The sequence below is a fragment of the Alexandromys fortis genome, unplaced genomic scaffold, assembly GCF_014885135.2.
Source record: "Alexandromys fortis isolate MF-2015 unplaced genomic scaffold, M_Fortis_MF-2015_v1.1 scaffold_29, whole genome shotgun sequence".
NCBI classification, from domain to species: Eukaryota; Metazoa; Chordata; class Mammalia; order Rodentia; family Cricetidae; genus Alexandromys; species Alexandromys fortis.
The window spans coordinates 9,164,271-9,178,422 of NW_026067891.1; the positions used below are offsets into that span (position 1 = coordinate 9,164,271).

At 43.3% G+C, this 14,152-nt stretch overlaps 1 protein-coding gene across 3 annotated transcripts in view; it reads left to right on the forward strand.

Moving 5' to 3' along the window:
- The window catches only part of Rbfox1 (RNA binding fox-1 homolog 1), a 378,397-nt gene that overhangs the window by 275,120 nt on the left and 89,125 nt on the right, over positions 1-14,152 (forward strand). For all 3 annotated transcript variants that reach the window (XM_050134335.1, XM_050134319.1, XM_050134328.1), the window contains exon 7: positions 6,237-6,290. In XM_050134335.1, coding sequence (XP_049990292.1) covers positions 6,237-6,290 — 54 coding nt within the window. The remainder of the gene's footprint in view (positions 1-6,236; positions 6,291-14,152) is intronic.

Consider the following 14,152-nt stretch of genomic DNA (forward strand, 5'->3'; position numbering starts at 1 on the left):
GAGAGACCTTCCTTGTTAAATTGGAGAGGGATGGAGGAAAATACAGATGCAGTGACATCGCCTTCTGGCCTCCATATGAACCTGTACTTACAGGTATCCACATACACACAAACACACATATTCATATGCACACTATAAATGCATATCTACAAATGGAAAGCAAAAAAACTCAAATGTAATCCCATAAGCCATGTAATTTATATACATGTTTTTTAAAGGAAGAAATATTGATCAATTCCATACCCAAGGACTAAATCCAACTCCTATAGGAATTCAAAGCATAATTCAAAGCCCATTGAAAATAGCTGGTGTTTCTGCAACACTATGTGTCTTGTCTTAGATGAGACATTTCAAAGCCAGTGCCCTAAAACAGAGGCCTGGAAAGAGAGCAGCAGCAGCCAATTTTGAAGAGGCAGAAGTAGTGAAAGGAGCCTTTTCCTTTGTCTATGAAGTATCGCCACTGTCACTAGAATTTTCTACAAATTATAATGGAATCAATTGGGAAAATAAAGACCTTTAAACCCTCAAAGAGGGTGTGGCTTTGTAAGAGACTGTATTAGGGAAGTTCTGGCAGAGTGGAGGAAGCTTCACTTTAGTCCATAATTTCAAAGTCCCTGCCATAGTCCATGGCCACTTGACTTGTGAGACAGAACATGACAAGGGCAGAGATCTGACAGAGACCACTCACCATGATAAACAGGAAGCTGCGAAGGGGCCTGGACCGAGGCACTGTGACTAACCTTCATAGGCATGCTCACTGAGGCCAACTTCTTTCAGAAGCCTGCATCTTCCACCTTTCACCTCCTCCCTAAAAGGCCACCATGTAGAGGTTAGTGCTGGCTCTGTCTAATCCACACACTGCCCGCTGGTACCTAGGCCCTTTACACACGAGCCTCTGAGGAGCATTGTCTAGTCAAACCATCCCAGAATATATGTCAATACCCATGAAGCCATGCCGGAGTAAAAAGTAATCCTTTTGAGGTTTATTTCTTAGTTGAATGACCTATAAGCCATGGAAATAATACTTTTTTCCCAAAATTATAAATTATCCAACTTTGAAGCCCGAGTATGGTAATAAAACCTTAGCTGCCAATGTTGTGTTCCTGAGTTCCTTCTGTCGTACATCCAGCTGAGATTTCAAAGCCTCAGAGTTGCTGTTGCCTTCAGTGAAGCCTCAGACTGGCCCCAGTGCACGGAGGAACATGTGAGGGAGCGTGAGAAGGAGCATCTGTGGCAGAAGAGTGTGGCTGCGATCAGTGTGGAGGATCTAAGAGGCACCCATGACTTTCTAACATAGATATGATAGAACACCATAGCAGGAGATAGGATGGAAGGTTTGCAAATTCCACCTGTCAGAAAGCCCAGGAAAGGCATAATTAGACTTTCTCTGTTCTCCCAAAAGCCTGTCTGTGGGAAGGGGTGGGGTGTTGTAGAGGGGTGCTGTACTCATTGAATGGCAAAGATTGGGTCTATCTTATGAATTGAGAACTGGATTTAGAGGGATTTCCTGAAAATTGGCAAAACATGCCTGTTACATAGGATTCTGTTTCCTTAGAAATTTTTACAAGGTTGGAATCAAGTAAAAATACCCAAGACCATGGAGGTGGGCAGTCTTAGTCTAATGTGAGCTTTGCTGGTGACTGCTGACATCCATTCGAGCTATAAAAACTCTCCCCACATGGTTCTGTACCCCAGCATCCCAGATGTCTGCGATCTTCAGAAGTAAAGTAGCACCAGGGTGGGAGCGGGAGATAGTGCTCTAGGCTTGAGTGCTGCTTGCAGATCAAGAGTATTTGATTACAGAGAGGCCTCGGTCTGAATTGCCCATCTCATGCTTTCTTTCTGTGCCAAGTTGTGGGAGCAAAGATTCAGATGCTAAATGAAGCTGGGTGAAGGAAACAAAAGAAAAAACGGAATCTGAGAACTCAGTCATGCTTTTTCCTTGTTTAGGGTATTTGATTGTACTTTTTTAAAATTTATCATTTGAGAGTCTCATACATGTATTTGATATATTCTCGTCACAAACATCCCTAGTCCCTCTCTTAGACTTGCCCCACCCCAACCTCCTGCCAATGCTCCATCTTTGCCATTTTGTTGTCTTTTTGTTTTCGTTTTGGTTTTGCTCTGGGCCACACTGTGCTGTAGCAAGGCCACTTGGCTTGGGTATTAGTGTGGAGCTGCCCACAGGAGCCCAGAGTAACTCCGCAGTGGCTTCACCGATGAAGACAATGACTTTGTCAGGCCGCCTTGAGCTCCCCTGGACAGGCAGGCCCCATGAGTCCATTCCCACGTGGGGCTGGATGTTTAAAGGCTTGCTTTGTGCAGCCCCGATGTTAGACCTTCCTGAGAACTGCAGCCATGTCATGCCCACAAAGAGCACTCCACAGCTCCTGTCTTCTTTCTTGGTTTTATAATATACTTCTACCACTGAACTCTAGCACTAGCTTGATAATTTTCAGTTTAACGTGATCTTATTGAATTGCCCAGCCTGGCCTTGAACTCACTCTGTAATCATCATAAGTTTTGAACTTGAAATCTTCCTGCCTCGGGCTCCCAGACAGCTAGGATGAGGGGTCTGACTGAAACATTTATCTTCTGTTTGTTTACTGGGTAAAGCAAGAAATTTCTCTCTGAGCAGACAAAACAGTCCAGTTTAACAACAGATGGTCACAGCGGGGAGCTTTATTGCTGGCTGACTGTTACTGTCTGGGCAGTCACACATCATAGCCTCTGGTCACCTCTAATAAAGCTATCTGAGGGGATTCCTAACATAAAATTGCTATTTCTTCAAATGTTTCAAGAGAACCAGGAATCCTACACTTTAGGTGAAATCTATATGTTGGCTATGAATACATGTTACTAACCAATAGAAGAAGATAAAATGCTTCATTGACTCAAAATAAACAACCACACAGTACGTGTGCTCAGTGTATGCATAAGTGCTTTATCTGTCCTTTGAATGTTGCCTCCTGCTCTATTTAATCTATGAGGTATCTGTTTAGAATCTATGCAGGTTTCACTATAGCAAGGCTTGTACACCAGGGATCTTGTCCAGCGTTTTTCTAAAGCAGGCTAGCACATAACCCTGGATAAGCTACATTTTAGGGAGGCAGGGAGTCTGATTTGATGCAACTCCCTGAAGACCCATCTCAGAGGGGTGAATCTCCACGTGCTTGCCTGGGCTTTGCTTCATTGCCTTGTTGGATGGGACCCTGGGAGGCTGGGAGTGGTAGACTTTATCTGCTATTCTCTTTCTTTTGTAAGCCTCATTGTTCGGTTTAATGTCCCTGATGAAAATCTCAGAGTTTGTGAAGCCTGGGGACATACATAAACTGTCGCAGAAATTAAAATTGGGATCATTTTGTCCATCTTCCTGACAGTGCAGGCTTGTATTTCCAGCAAGGTTATCCCTGGGGTCTCTTTCAGGTACTAGAAGGAGCCACAGAAAGAAGTCCATTTGCGTGTGATTTGCATACATTTACATAAGTCTACCTCAGGTCTGTGAGTCTGAGCAAGTCTGCACAGAGGTGACTTTCAAGGGCAGTTCTCATTGCCTTCACTGGAAGATGGCAGTCCCTAAGAGGTCCTTCATTGCATGTAGAACATTTAGCATCTGGAGGGCACAAAGAAACCAAATCCTAGCTGGAAGGAAATAAGACCACTTTGTGCCTTCTAAGTTTTACAATAATCCGAAGTCCGTGTTTTTGGAATATTTAGTATTAGTCAAATGTTTTCAAGAGTCTAGGACTCGTACTTGACAGTCTTACCTAACTTTACTCTCAATTCCAATGAGGGAGAATGGTAGAGAGAAAAAGTGAATAGATTCAGATATAGTTAGCACCCATGCAGAAAATTTAACTGAGTCATGAATCACCGAGCGCCCCTAAGAGAAGGCAGGAATGTGACAATGAGTATCATGTTTTGGGAAGGAATTGGAGACCCAGACAACACCTGGATACTTGAGAAAGATTTGAGAAGAGTTCTCCAAAAAAGGCCAGGAAATCTTTGGATGTCCAGTTAGCCTGGGTAATTTTATTCAGATTAAAAAAATCAACACTTTTATGTCTTAGATGGAGGCAGTGGTGAAAAATGGATGGGCCTTGGTTAGATTATGATCTTCTGGGCCAGCACAGTGAGGCTGTGCTTCTCCTGAGTCTGGAAAGAGGAGAGCTCTGAGCAGAGGGGCAAAGCAAGTGGTTGATGTCTTCCATAACTCCTTGGCCACTACAAATAGAATGGATGGAGAGGGAAGGAGAATGAATGAGTCTTTTATTTTAAATTGTTTATAGATGTTTACATGTATGTGCATGTGTGCATATATGTGCATGTGTGTGTGCGTGTATGTACCTGTGGGTGTGTAGGTACGTGCATGTGGATGCAGATGCTTGCAGAGATCAGAAGAGGGTTCCAGAGCCCCGTGGAGCTGGAGTTACAGATGGTTGTAAGCTTCCAAACATGGATGCATGGGAGCTTCCATCTAAGCAGTACACTGGGCTTATCCCTCCAGCCCTAAGGGTGGTTTTTAATTATTGTTCTTGTTTTCTTTTGCTTGGTATGACTTGTCTGGCAAGAAATAGATTGTAAAGAAGGAAGACACTGTCCCAAGTTTAATGGAGTATTTTTTTTTAAATGGATTGCATATGAGATATGATGGTGAGGTAGCAACTACCGAGCAGAATTTTGAATGACCAATGGGTGGAAGTGCCATTGGCTGAAGGGAAAGACTGGATGAGAATCACATTTCAGGGGAGAAGGGAGAGTGGAAGGTGGCACCCAGTTCAACAAGATTCAGAAAAGAAAAATATCCAAGCTTCCTGCTGGGGAGTAAGAAGCCTTGTTTAGAAGACAGGTCTGAGGTAAGAAGGGATGTGGCACGGTCATAAGGTCCAAATTTGATTTAAACAGTCTTTTATGTTCAGTCAGGTCGTCATATCCCTCAGTGTCCAAAATCAAGCAGTTCCCTGGCTCCAGTTAGACCCAACTTCCTGAAGGTTATTCGACCTCTCAAAACAGCAGCACCTGCTAGGGTCTGGTGTTAAAACACAGGAGCCTACAGGGACATGTCTCAGCCAAACCATAACAGCACTTAAAAATAAGCCATTTCTATTTCTCGGGTCCATTTATGAAAGGTATATAGTGTTTGACCCTTGATCCAAGACACAAGGGCACATAGGGTCACACAGGGTGGAGCTTCTTTAGGAAAATGCTTTCTTGGCTCCGATGGAGTACTGAGTTAAATCCCCAGAGCTTCATAAACTAGGTATAGTATCCCAAACCTACAATCCCAGTATTCACGAGAAAGAGGCAGGAAGGCCAGAAGTTCAAAGCCATCCTAGTTTATATATGAGTTCAAGTCCAGCCCGGGGTACGTGAGATTCCTACGCTACTTAAGACTGTCTCAAAAACAATTCTATGAGTATTAATTTCCTTAGAGATTTACTAGGAAAATCAGAAACAATCACAGGCTCTGAGGCATAATCGCTCTTTCCTGATGTTGCAGAAACAAACATACAAAACCAAACAGGCCCATAACGTGCTTTCCAATATGGCTGCTCTTGTGTGTTGTCTTCTTGAGTGAAAATTTCTAAGGAGCCGGAGTTCATAGTTAAGATGTACTTCCACCAATACCATTTAGCAAGCCAGAGACTACTGCTAACGTCATAGACAAGTGACCTGAATGTTGCCTTTGATACCTAACACTGACTAAGGCTTCCCCAGCTCCTGAAAGGATTGGAATGTATTCTACAGCAGATCTCTGCTGGTGTCTCTGCTATTCCCAAACCGCACAGCCCTTGGAAGTCTTAGAGGTCACGATCAGGTTGGCTAATGTCAGAATGCGTTCCCTCAAAGAGTTCTGTTTAGGCAAGCTTTGAAATGTCTGTGACATTAATGCAAGACAACAAGTGATGGATTATCTAACAATGTTCTATGAAGTAAGGCAAAAACTGAAATTACAATTGTGGATGCGCTGATATGGTTGAGCCTGAATTCTGTCTTCCTTGCGAGGTTCACCTGTAGCCGGTCAGTGGTGTTCATTCCATTTATGTGCGATAGCAAAAAACCAAAACCATAGACTCCAGAGTTGACAAGCAAGTTGGTGCATGTTCAACTTACAGAACCTTGAAAGTTTCCAGTCCACACGAGTGCACATCTCACTCTGTTGTCACTGTGGTTGCCTTAACGGGGGAGAAGTTCCTGACTCAAGTGTGATGTAATCCTTCTGTGCTTGTTTTAAGGCTGGAAATTAAATCCAGTTGTGGGCGCCGTCTACAGCCCAGACTTCTATGCAGGTAAGGAACTTTGCTTTGCACGCCAAAGTCTTGCTTGGTCATTTCTAAATGTGCTTTGCCTGCCCCTACATCCTGGGTTTTGTAGCTTAATCCAAACGAGGAATCACATCCAAACAAGTTCCCAACAATTTCTTGGGGCAAAACCAAGAGTGTTTCCAACTCTGCAGTGATTGTGAGGTAAGCAGGGGGCTCTGCCACTCATGACATTTCACATGGGTTCTCCCTAGGAAAGTGTTGGGGTTTTGCACAGCAGTCCACTGGACAGCCGGGTGGTGGCCCCTTCCTGTTTTAATGCAGTGCCCCTGCTGTGCACCTGTTAGCTGTGCATTTCCATCAGAGCTGCTTTCCTCATTCCTAAGAAAGCAAAGGATCGAGTCAGTCATTTCAGCCAAGTGCAAACTGGGAATTTCCAAGATAGTTTATGTGAAAGTTAGGAAGAAAAACATGACTTCAGTCCTTCTTTCTCCATGGGTCAATTGGGCTTAGCATGGTCACTTCTCTCTACTTTGCTCCATGCATATGTCTCTCATCCCCTATCCCCTACTGCCTCTTAGTAGGGAAATCTACCCACTCAGATAACTCAGTGAACAAATCGGGGGAGGGGGGTGAACCAGAAGCCTCCACAACTAAGATTCTTTACTTTGACATTGAAAGTTAACCCGCCACTGCTTCTGAGGTTTTGTTAGAAGGCTGTCTTGAAAGTCTAGTACCCTGGCAGACTTTCCTTGTGTATGTGGGGAAAGAGCCTTCCTACGGCATGCCTCTTGAACATCACAATTGATAAATAGTTTATCTTAGTGGTGAGGTAGATCTTGGTTCACTTCTTCCTCTTGCCCAACTCCTGCCATTTTTCTGAAACTAAACATCACTACTAGAGGATATGAAAAGATTAGAAGTTAACTACTCTTTTGCACAAACCAAACTTGGATAAACTTGGGAAGGGGGCATACAAGAGCTGAGATTTGTATTTCAGCTATACAGTGTTTGCAGTCCTCTTCCTGTGTGAGTTTAGATTAAGTCTAGGGATTGCACCACCATGCAGCAGCTATGTTCACTCTTATAGGGGAGGGTACACTTGAGTGTAAGGCTCCTCAACAATTCTACTGTGTACCCTATCTCCTGAGAGGAAGCACTAGAAAGAGAGGAACATGCACGAGAAACCAGACAGCCCAAATTCAAACTCTCTTCCCCTGTTTGCCAGATATTGACTCTGGACAAGTTTTTAAGCCTCTCTGTACCTTAGTTTCTTCATCTCTCAAATGGGATTATGGTAACAGAAGGGCATATGAGTTTAATAGAATATAAGGTAGGGCTGTATGAAGCCCTCACTACTTATTCAGCATCATATAATGTTTGTTGAATAAAAATGAGCAAGTTAATATTTAACCTTTGTATCATGGTTGGAGGGGGCATATTAATAACTGATACTCCTGAGCCCTGAAAACACGGTTGGTCTCAAGTTGCTTTCAGTACTTGTAAAAGGACTTGTCTGTGAACTCTCAACATATCTACTTGGGTTGTTAACTTCTGGTCTTAGGGGCAGGGCTATTTGTCCAGAAGGAAGGTTTACCTTGGAAGGTACTGTGTTTGGGGCTACATCTTCTCCAGTGCTGTAAAAGTACAAAATCTCCTCAAAGATCAGAGAAGATCTGGCTTCCACATACCTTCAGAGACAGCCAGGAATCTACAGCATCTGACCCAAGGCAGTGGCAGGTTCTCTGGCCTATGAATGCTTGTGATATGTGTTTGTGTTCACATTATTCTCTCCAGAGACTTGGGGTCCAGAGCAAGAAGTAGAAAGTATTCTCATGGGAATTTGTCACAGATGTGGGCATGATCTGAGAGTCCTGTGTAGTTTTCCCTTTATAATGGTTATCCTTGCTCTACTGATCAGGAAAATGTCCACTATCTCCTTTATTTGGGATTCCAGACCATCGTGAATGCCTGCTGGTATTGACGAACACAAAGACAGGCTTAGACTTACATACGCACGCATAAAGGAGTCTGCATTCCTTCAACAGCATCAAACTTAGTTGAAACTAGATCAAAGCCCAGGCTAGGCAGAGAAGTCCCCGGGGTACAGAAGGACAGCAAGTTTGGAGGGGTAATGAGTACTCAATACTTTCTGTGGGCTGGCACTAGTCTAAGCACACTCCATACATGACTGTATTAAATCCTTGTTGCAGTTTTGCAAATTAAAACACAAAAGTATACAAAGGGTGTACGTCTCCTTTAGGATTTTACAGAAGAGTGGTTTTTTTTGTTTGCTTGTTTTTTCAATCTCAGGGGCTGAATCCTTTGTAAATAGATACCATGAGTTTTTATATTTTATGAATATTTAGTCTACATTTCTGTGGCTGTGCCCTGTGGTCATTCCACTGTCCAAACCAGAAAAGTGAGACAAGCCACCTTGTCTCTATTGCTGTAGCGCCACCACCACAGTTAGGTATGTGAATTGGTTGGGTGAGGACCGTCTTGAAGAAACCTGAGTGACCGATGATCTCGTTCGTATGAGGTTTGCTCAGTAAATTAAAGTCTTGGATTTTGTTGTTGTTGTTGTTACTTTGTTTGTGTGTTTGTTTGTTTTCTTAGTAAGGAACCTGGCATAGAAGTGTACACCTGCATCTTAGCACTTGGGAGGCTGAGGCATGAGAATTGCCTTGAGTTTGAGGGCTTATATACTGAAACCTTGTTTCACACAAAAAAAAAGAAAGAAAGAAAGAAAGAAAGAAAGAAAGAAAGAAAGAAAGAAAGAAAGAAAGAAAGAAAGAAAGGAGAGGCTGAGACATTAGCTCAGTTGGCAAAATGCTGGCTTCACACACAAGTGTGAAGTCTGGGTCTGATGACCTATACCTTCCAGCTTCATACCCATGCTAGGAGTTTGACAAAGCATCTAAACTGCCTTAGCTACAGAATGGGTCTGGATTTCGCTTGCAGTATGGAGGGTGGCTCATACCAGACCTTGTCATTGCTTGCTTTGGATTTCATAGGTCATCCCTATGTATGCCCAAGATGGAAAGCCAGCCTCATTAGTCATTTCTCAGCCTGAGATGTGTTCGTGACAGATTTCATGACACCCCCACAGCATAATTATTGATTTTCCTCAAGCTTATGCAGAATGAAGCATCCAGCCTCCAATTGTCTCCCAAAATGGGCCATGGAAAGTTCACAGATTTTGTAAATTAAAATCAATATTTTCAATCTCTCCTAAAGGTAATTTTCCTAATTTAGTGGACTTTCCCCTAACATTTATTTTCTCTTTTAATTATAAAATGGCAAGTTATTGATTTTCCTATAGAACCTTCTGATGCCCCCCAGTGCATTTTTATTGCTGATGTCAGATGGGAATGGGGGTGGGGAGGGAGGGCGTACTTCTTAATGAAGACCTTTAATTACTAGCTGAACAGTACTAATTTGCTTTGATAGATTATGACATTTGCACGCACACACACACACACACACACACACACACACAAGCCTGGGAAGCATTTAGAAAGCCATTTAAAAAGGTTTTTCATTTTAGAGGGTGTATTTTTTTTTCTGGTTTCACCTCCAGCATACTATGAACTCTTTTAAATTCGTTTTGAATGCAAGTGTGCTGAAGCAAATGTACATAAATCTGCATATTCTAGGTACAGATATAAATCTTTGCAAAGACAGGTGGGTGTTTTCATATAAAGCTAAGCAGCATTGATTATTTCCGCAAGTCTAATTATCTTTAGACCCTGTGAGGTTTATTCTCAAGACAAATGATTGATAAGTCAATTAAGGCACAGATGGGTCTTAACGATTTTGACCAATATGTATGGCCACACCATCTTCGGGCTTAAATAAAATTCGGGGTGCTAATAGAAATGGGATATGTGTGGGTATCTGCCCCCATCGGTATTCCTCAAGTTACTGGGTGTAGTTAGATAGTGCAAGTCTAAGAATCAGAATAAAGAAGACTCGTGAGGGATTCTTACCATATCCCTGAGCAGAGAGGAGCCTATTTGCCTTTTCTAATAAAATATTTTGAGATTTGGGGAGATGACTGAGCTGGTAAAGCACATGCCTTGCAGGATGAGGACCTGAGTTCAATCTCCGGAACTCAAATTAAAAAGTGAGGCATTCCGGCACGTGCCTATCCTCTCAGTCTGGAGAAGGAGAAAAAAAATGGGTTCCTGGGACCTCACAGCCAGTGACTCTAGCCTACTTCTCAAGCCCCCTGCCCCAGTCTCAAAAAACAAGGTGGCTAGTTCCTGAAGAGCAACACCTATCCTGTTACCTCTGCATGTACATGCACAGCACCCATTCATGTGTGACACGTGTACATCCAAACGCGCACATCTATGAAATCCTCACCGCTTGAAAATGTAGTGTTTTCTTGTTTACCTATCCAGTAAAGCAGTTGATTCAATATACCTTTAATATCCATAATAAGTGAAGCAAAATAAATAAGAAACAGAAGGCCATTCAGTGTTGTCACAGTAGTACTGACAAATGGCCCTGCTCTGATCCTCAATTGCCGGTAAGATCCACAGGACAGAGCTTCCCCACACTGTATATCATATCAGCCAGCTCATTTCTGTGATTAAATATTCCATCAGTGGGGCTAGAAGGTGGCACAGCTTAACAAGATTCAGAAGATGTAGCACTTGAACACACATAACTCACTCCTGGGTTGCGAGAACACCCAGCCTGCAAAGGGAAATTGCAATTTAGCTACATTACTCCAGGAGACACAATCAATAGAGAGAGGAAAGGAACTTCTAGTGAATTGCAGATCAAAGATAGGGTTATGTCTCAAAGATGAGAAAGGTTACCATTAGAAAGAAAGGGGGGGGGGAAATAAGGTGAGGTAGATTATGGCAAGTGGAAAGCTAAGATGGTGGAGGAAGGGGAGGGAAGTGGCCTGTGGGCAATCACTCTCATTAACAGTATTGTTGAAGGGAAGAACTCTAGGTTGACACACCTAAAAGCATTTGTTCTGAAGGGGAGGGGGTAATAAGAAGGTTCTAAAAGAAAGGGCCTGCTGGCCTACAGAGTCCCATCTGAAAGGGGAGCAGTTCTTAGAGCAAGCCGATGCCAAGGTCATGGGGAGGATCAGGGACAATAATGAGGGCAGGAGAACCTCACTGACTCCAAAGTAAGATATGAATTTAAGAGATTAGTGTGATCACTGAAGTCGCCTCAACTGGCTATGTGCATACCAGGGAGCCGGGCCCTGTACCATATCACATGGGAACAGGAGATGGGATAGTGGATTGAGATCTCAATGTGAAGTTTAAAAACAGAGAGTTGGGATATAGCACTGTGTGATTGCTTATCTCAAGAGGGCAGGTGTATTTGACCTTGGATTATCTGTACAAGTGTGTGGGTTTTCTAGGAGCGTTTGGCCACTGTGAGCTATGATTCATCTCAGAACCGGGTTAGAGGAAGGTGGCATGGGACCCCTTTCCCACTTGCCCTTCACTGAGCACAGTACATTTAAAAGGATGACCTTTTATGTGCTTTAGCATGACTCTCTTTGTAGCTAGCTTTCCCCCTGTATTTTGAACGTTAGCATCTGCAAAATCTAAGACTGTTCAAAGGCCATGGTGTGAAGGTGAATATTTGAATGTCTATTTGACAAGAGAATCACCTCAAAAACAAGTGTCAGCACTTGCCCGTGAGGGTGTCTAGACTACGGTAATTGAGATGGAAGAATATAGGGGGCACTGTTTCATGAGGTGAGGTCCAGACTGGATAAAGGGGAGAATGCAAAATTAGCATGATTACTCATTGCGCTTTGCTTGCTAACTGTGGACCCATGTGTCCAGGTCCTGTCATTGTGCCTTGATGGACTCCACCCTTGAACTGTGGCCCAAATAACCCTTTTCCGTTAAGCTGCTTTTTTTCCGGGAATTTTATTAGCATACCATGAAAGGAAACTGGGCCAGAGTAGCTGTGTTCCCAGGCACATCTCTTTGTGTTTGAAGATTGAGCCCAGAGTACTTGTGTGATATAAACCGTGCAATTTAGCATAAAACCTGAGCGCCTTGCAATATGGTGGTGTATGTTTGCAGGTCTCCACTGCCGCTCCAAGCCCTCCAAGCAGTAAATATTTCAACATCCCTCATGGCAGGAATGTCTTGACATCCCCACCCCGAGGAAGGCTTGACTTAGATGCTGAGCTATGCCCTTAAAGAGAATGTTCTCGCCAGTAGTGACCTTTGGCTCTGGTTTGCTGTGTGTAATTTACACATCGGCTAAATTCAAATGCAGTGCAATTCAGTGAGCTGGAACCAGGGCATCCAGATTCCTGTCCCCAAGCAGCGGATTTTCAGCTGGAAATGTTCCACTTCAGAGACCTTATCTTGTCCATCTGTTTACCTTTGCCTCCTCTTTGGGATGAGACTCACTTAGTTTCCCTCCCTCTCCCCCCCCCCATCTGTCTTATCAGATTTTACTCTATCCTGGCCCACATTTGGCCTTAATTTTTGATCTGTGTCCTTCTCTGGTCCACAGAGGGCCCACAGCTCATCTTTGATGAAGCCTGTGGGAGGTTTTGATCTTCAGATAGGATCAGGACTTGCTGAGATGGTTAAAATAAATGCATTTCTTAAAGAAATATGCTCTTTTTTCTGCTGCATGGGAAGACTGTCAAGGCTTGCTCCTCCGAAGGCAAAGGGAGGCAGGATATTTCTGGTGTAAGAAGAGCTGTATGGAGGCCACACAGAGAGGGTGCCTTTCAAGGATTTTGTTAGGGTTGCACTGTTTGATTAGGCTTCACATGAATGCACAGAACTCCAGTGGTGCACCATAGCTGTGCTGGACTCACCATGGAATGACCAAAGAATGAGGTCACTGCTAACTTAAAAAATGCCAACAATTTGTTTCCATTAACTCATTCATCCTGCCCACATATACGTACTATGTGTCAGGTATCCTTTGTATGTGAGCTCAATGTGTGTGATTGTATAATTGAAATCAGAGTCACTCTTTGGTTGTCGGTGGTTGTCTGTTTGAGGCTAGCTCATCAGTGGGCTTACAGGGATTCTGCCTCCACCTCCCATCTCTCATTTGGAACACTGGGTCCAGATTTTATATGGGCTCTGGGAATTCAAATTTGAGTCCTTATGCTTGTGCCTTTTCCTTTGAGCCATCTCTTCATCCTGACTCATTCTTTAGTAAGAAGTTATGAAACAAAGGTCAAGCACTTAGCCAAGGTAACAGAGATGAACTGTGCTTTCCTTCAAATACATAAGTGTTTTTGAAGAATGGCAAACTGTATACTCAATGTACAAAAAGATACCGCATGCATATGCACACACACACACACCAACAATGTCATGGAGCTTGCACACATACATATAAACACAAGCATATGCACATAGTTACCACCAACAACATGGAGTTTTCACACATATGCTTATGCACACTTGCACACCAATGCTAACAGGAACCGAAAGGGTGATGCAGATGGGATCTTTGAGGATAAATAGGAGTTCATCTGACAAAAACGGTAGAAAAAGTTGACTGTAGAGATAGGAAGGTTAGGAGAGTCCCAGGGTATCCCTCAACTTTTAACTTGAGACTCCATTAAGCAATTCTAATGGAATAAAGAAGACGGAGGGAGTCGATCTTTATCTGTTACCACAGGTGGGAATTTCTGGGCGAAGTTAAGTTCTTTCCAAAGGCTGAGGCGTATTGATCTGCTAAGATCAGAGGATGTCTTCACCAGAAATGTTGCTAAAAGTACCACAGGCAGGAATATGCATTCTGGAGTGTGTCCTCTGAGGGGTAGGCTGTCCTGGAGAGCACGGTCAACAACAAACACACGACAGTGTCTGCTGGTTCCCTACGCCTCCATATATACTCAGAGCTCTCTGATGAGGAAG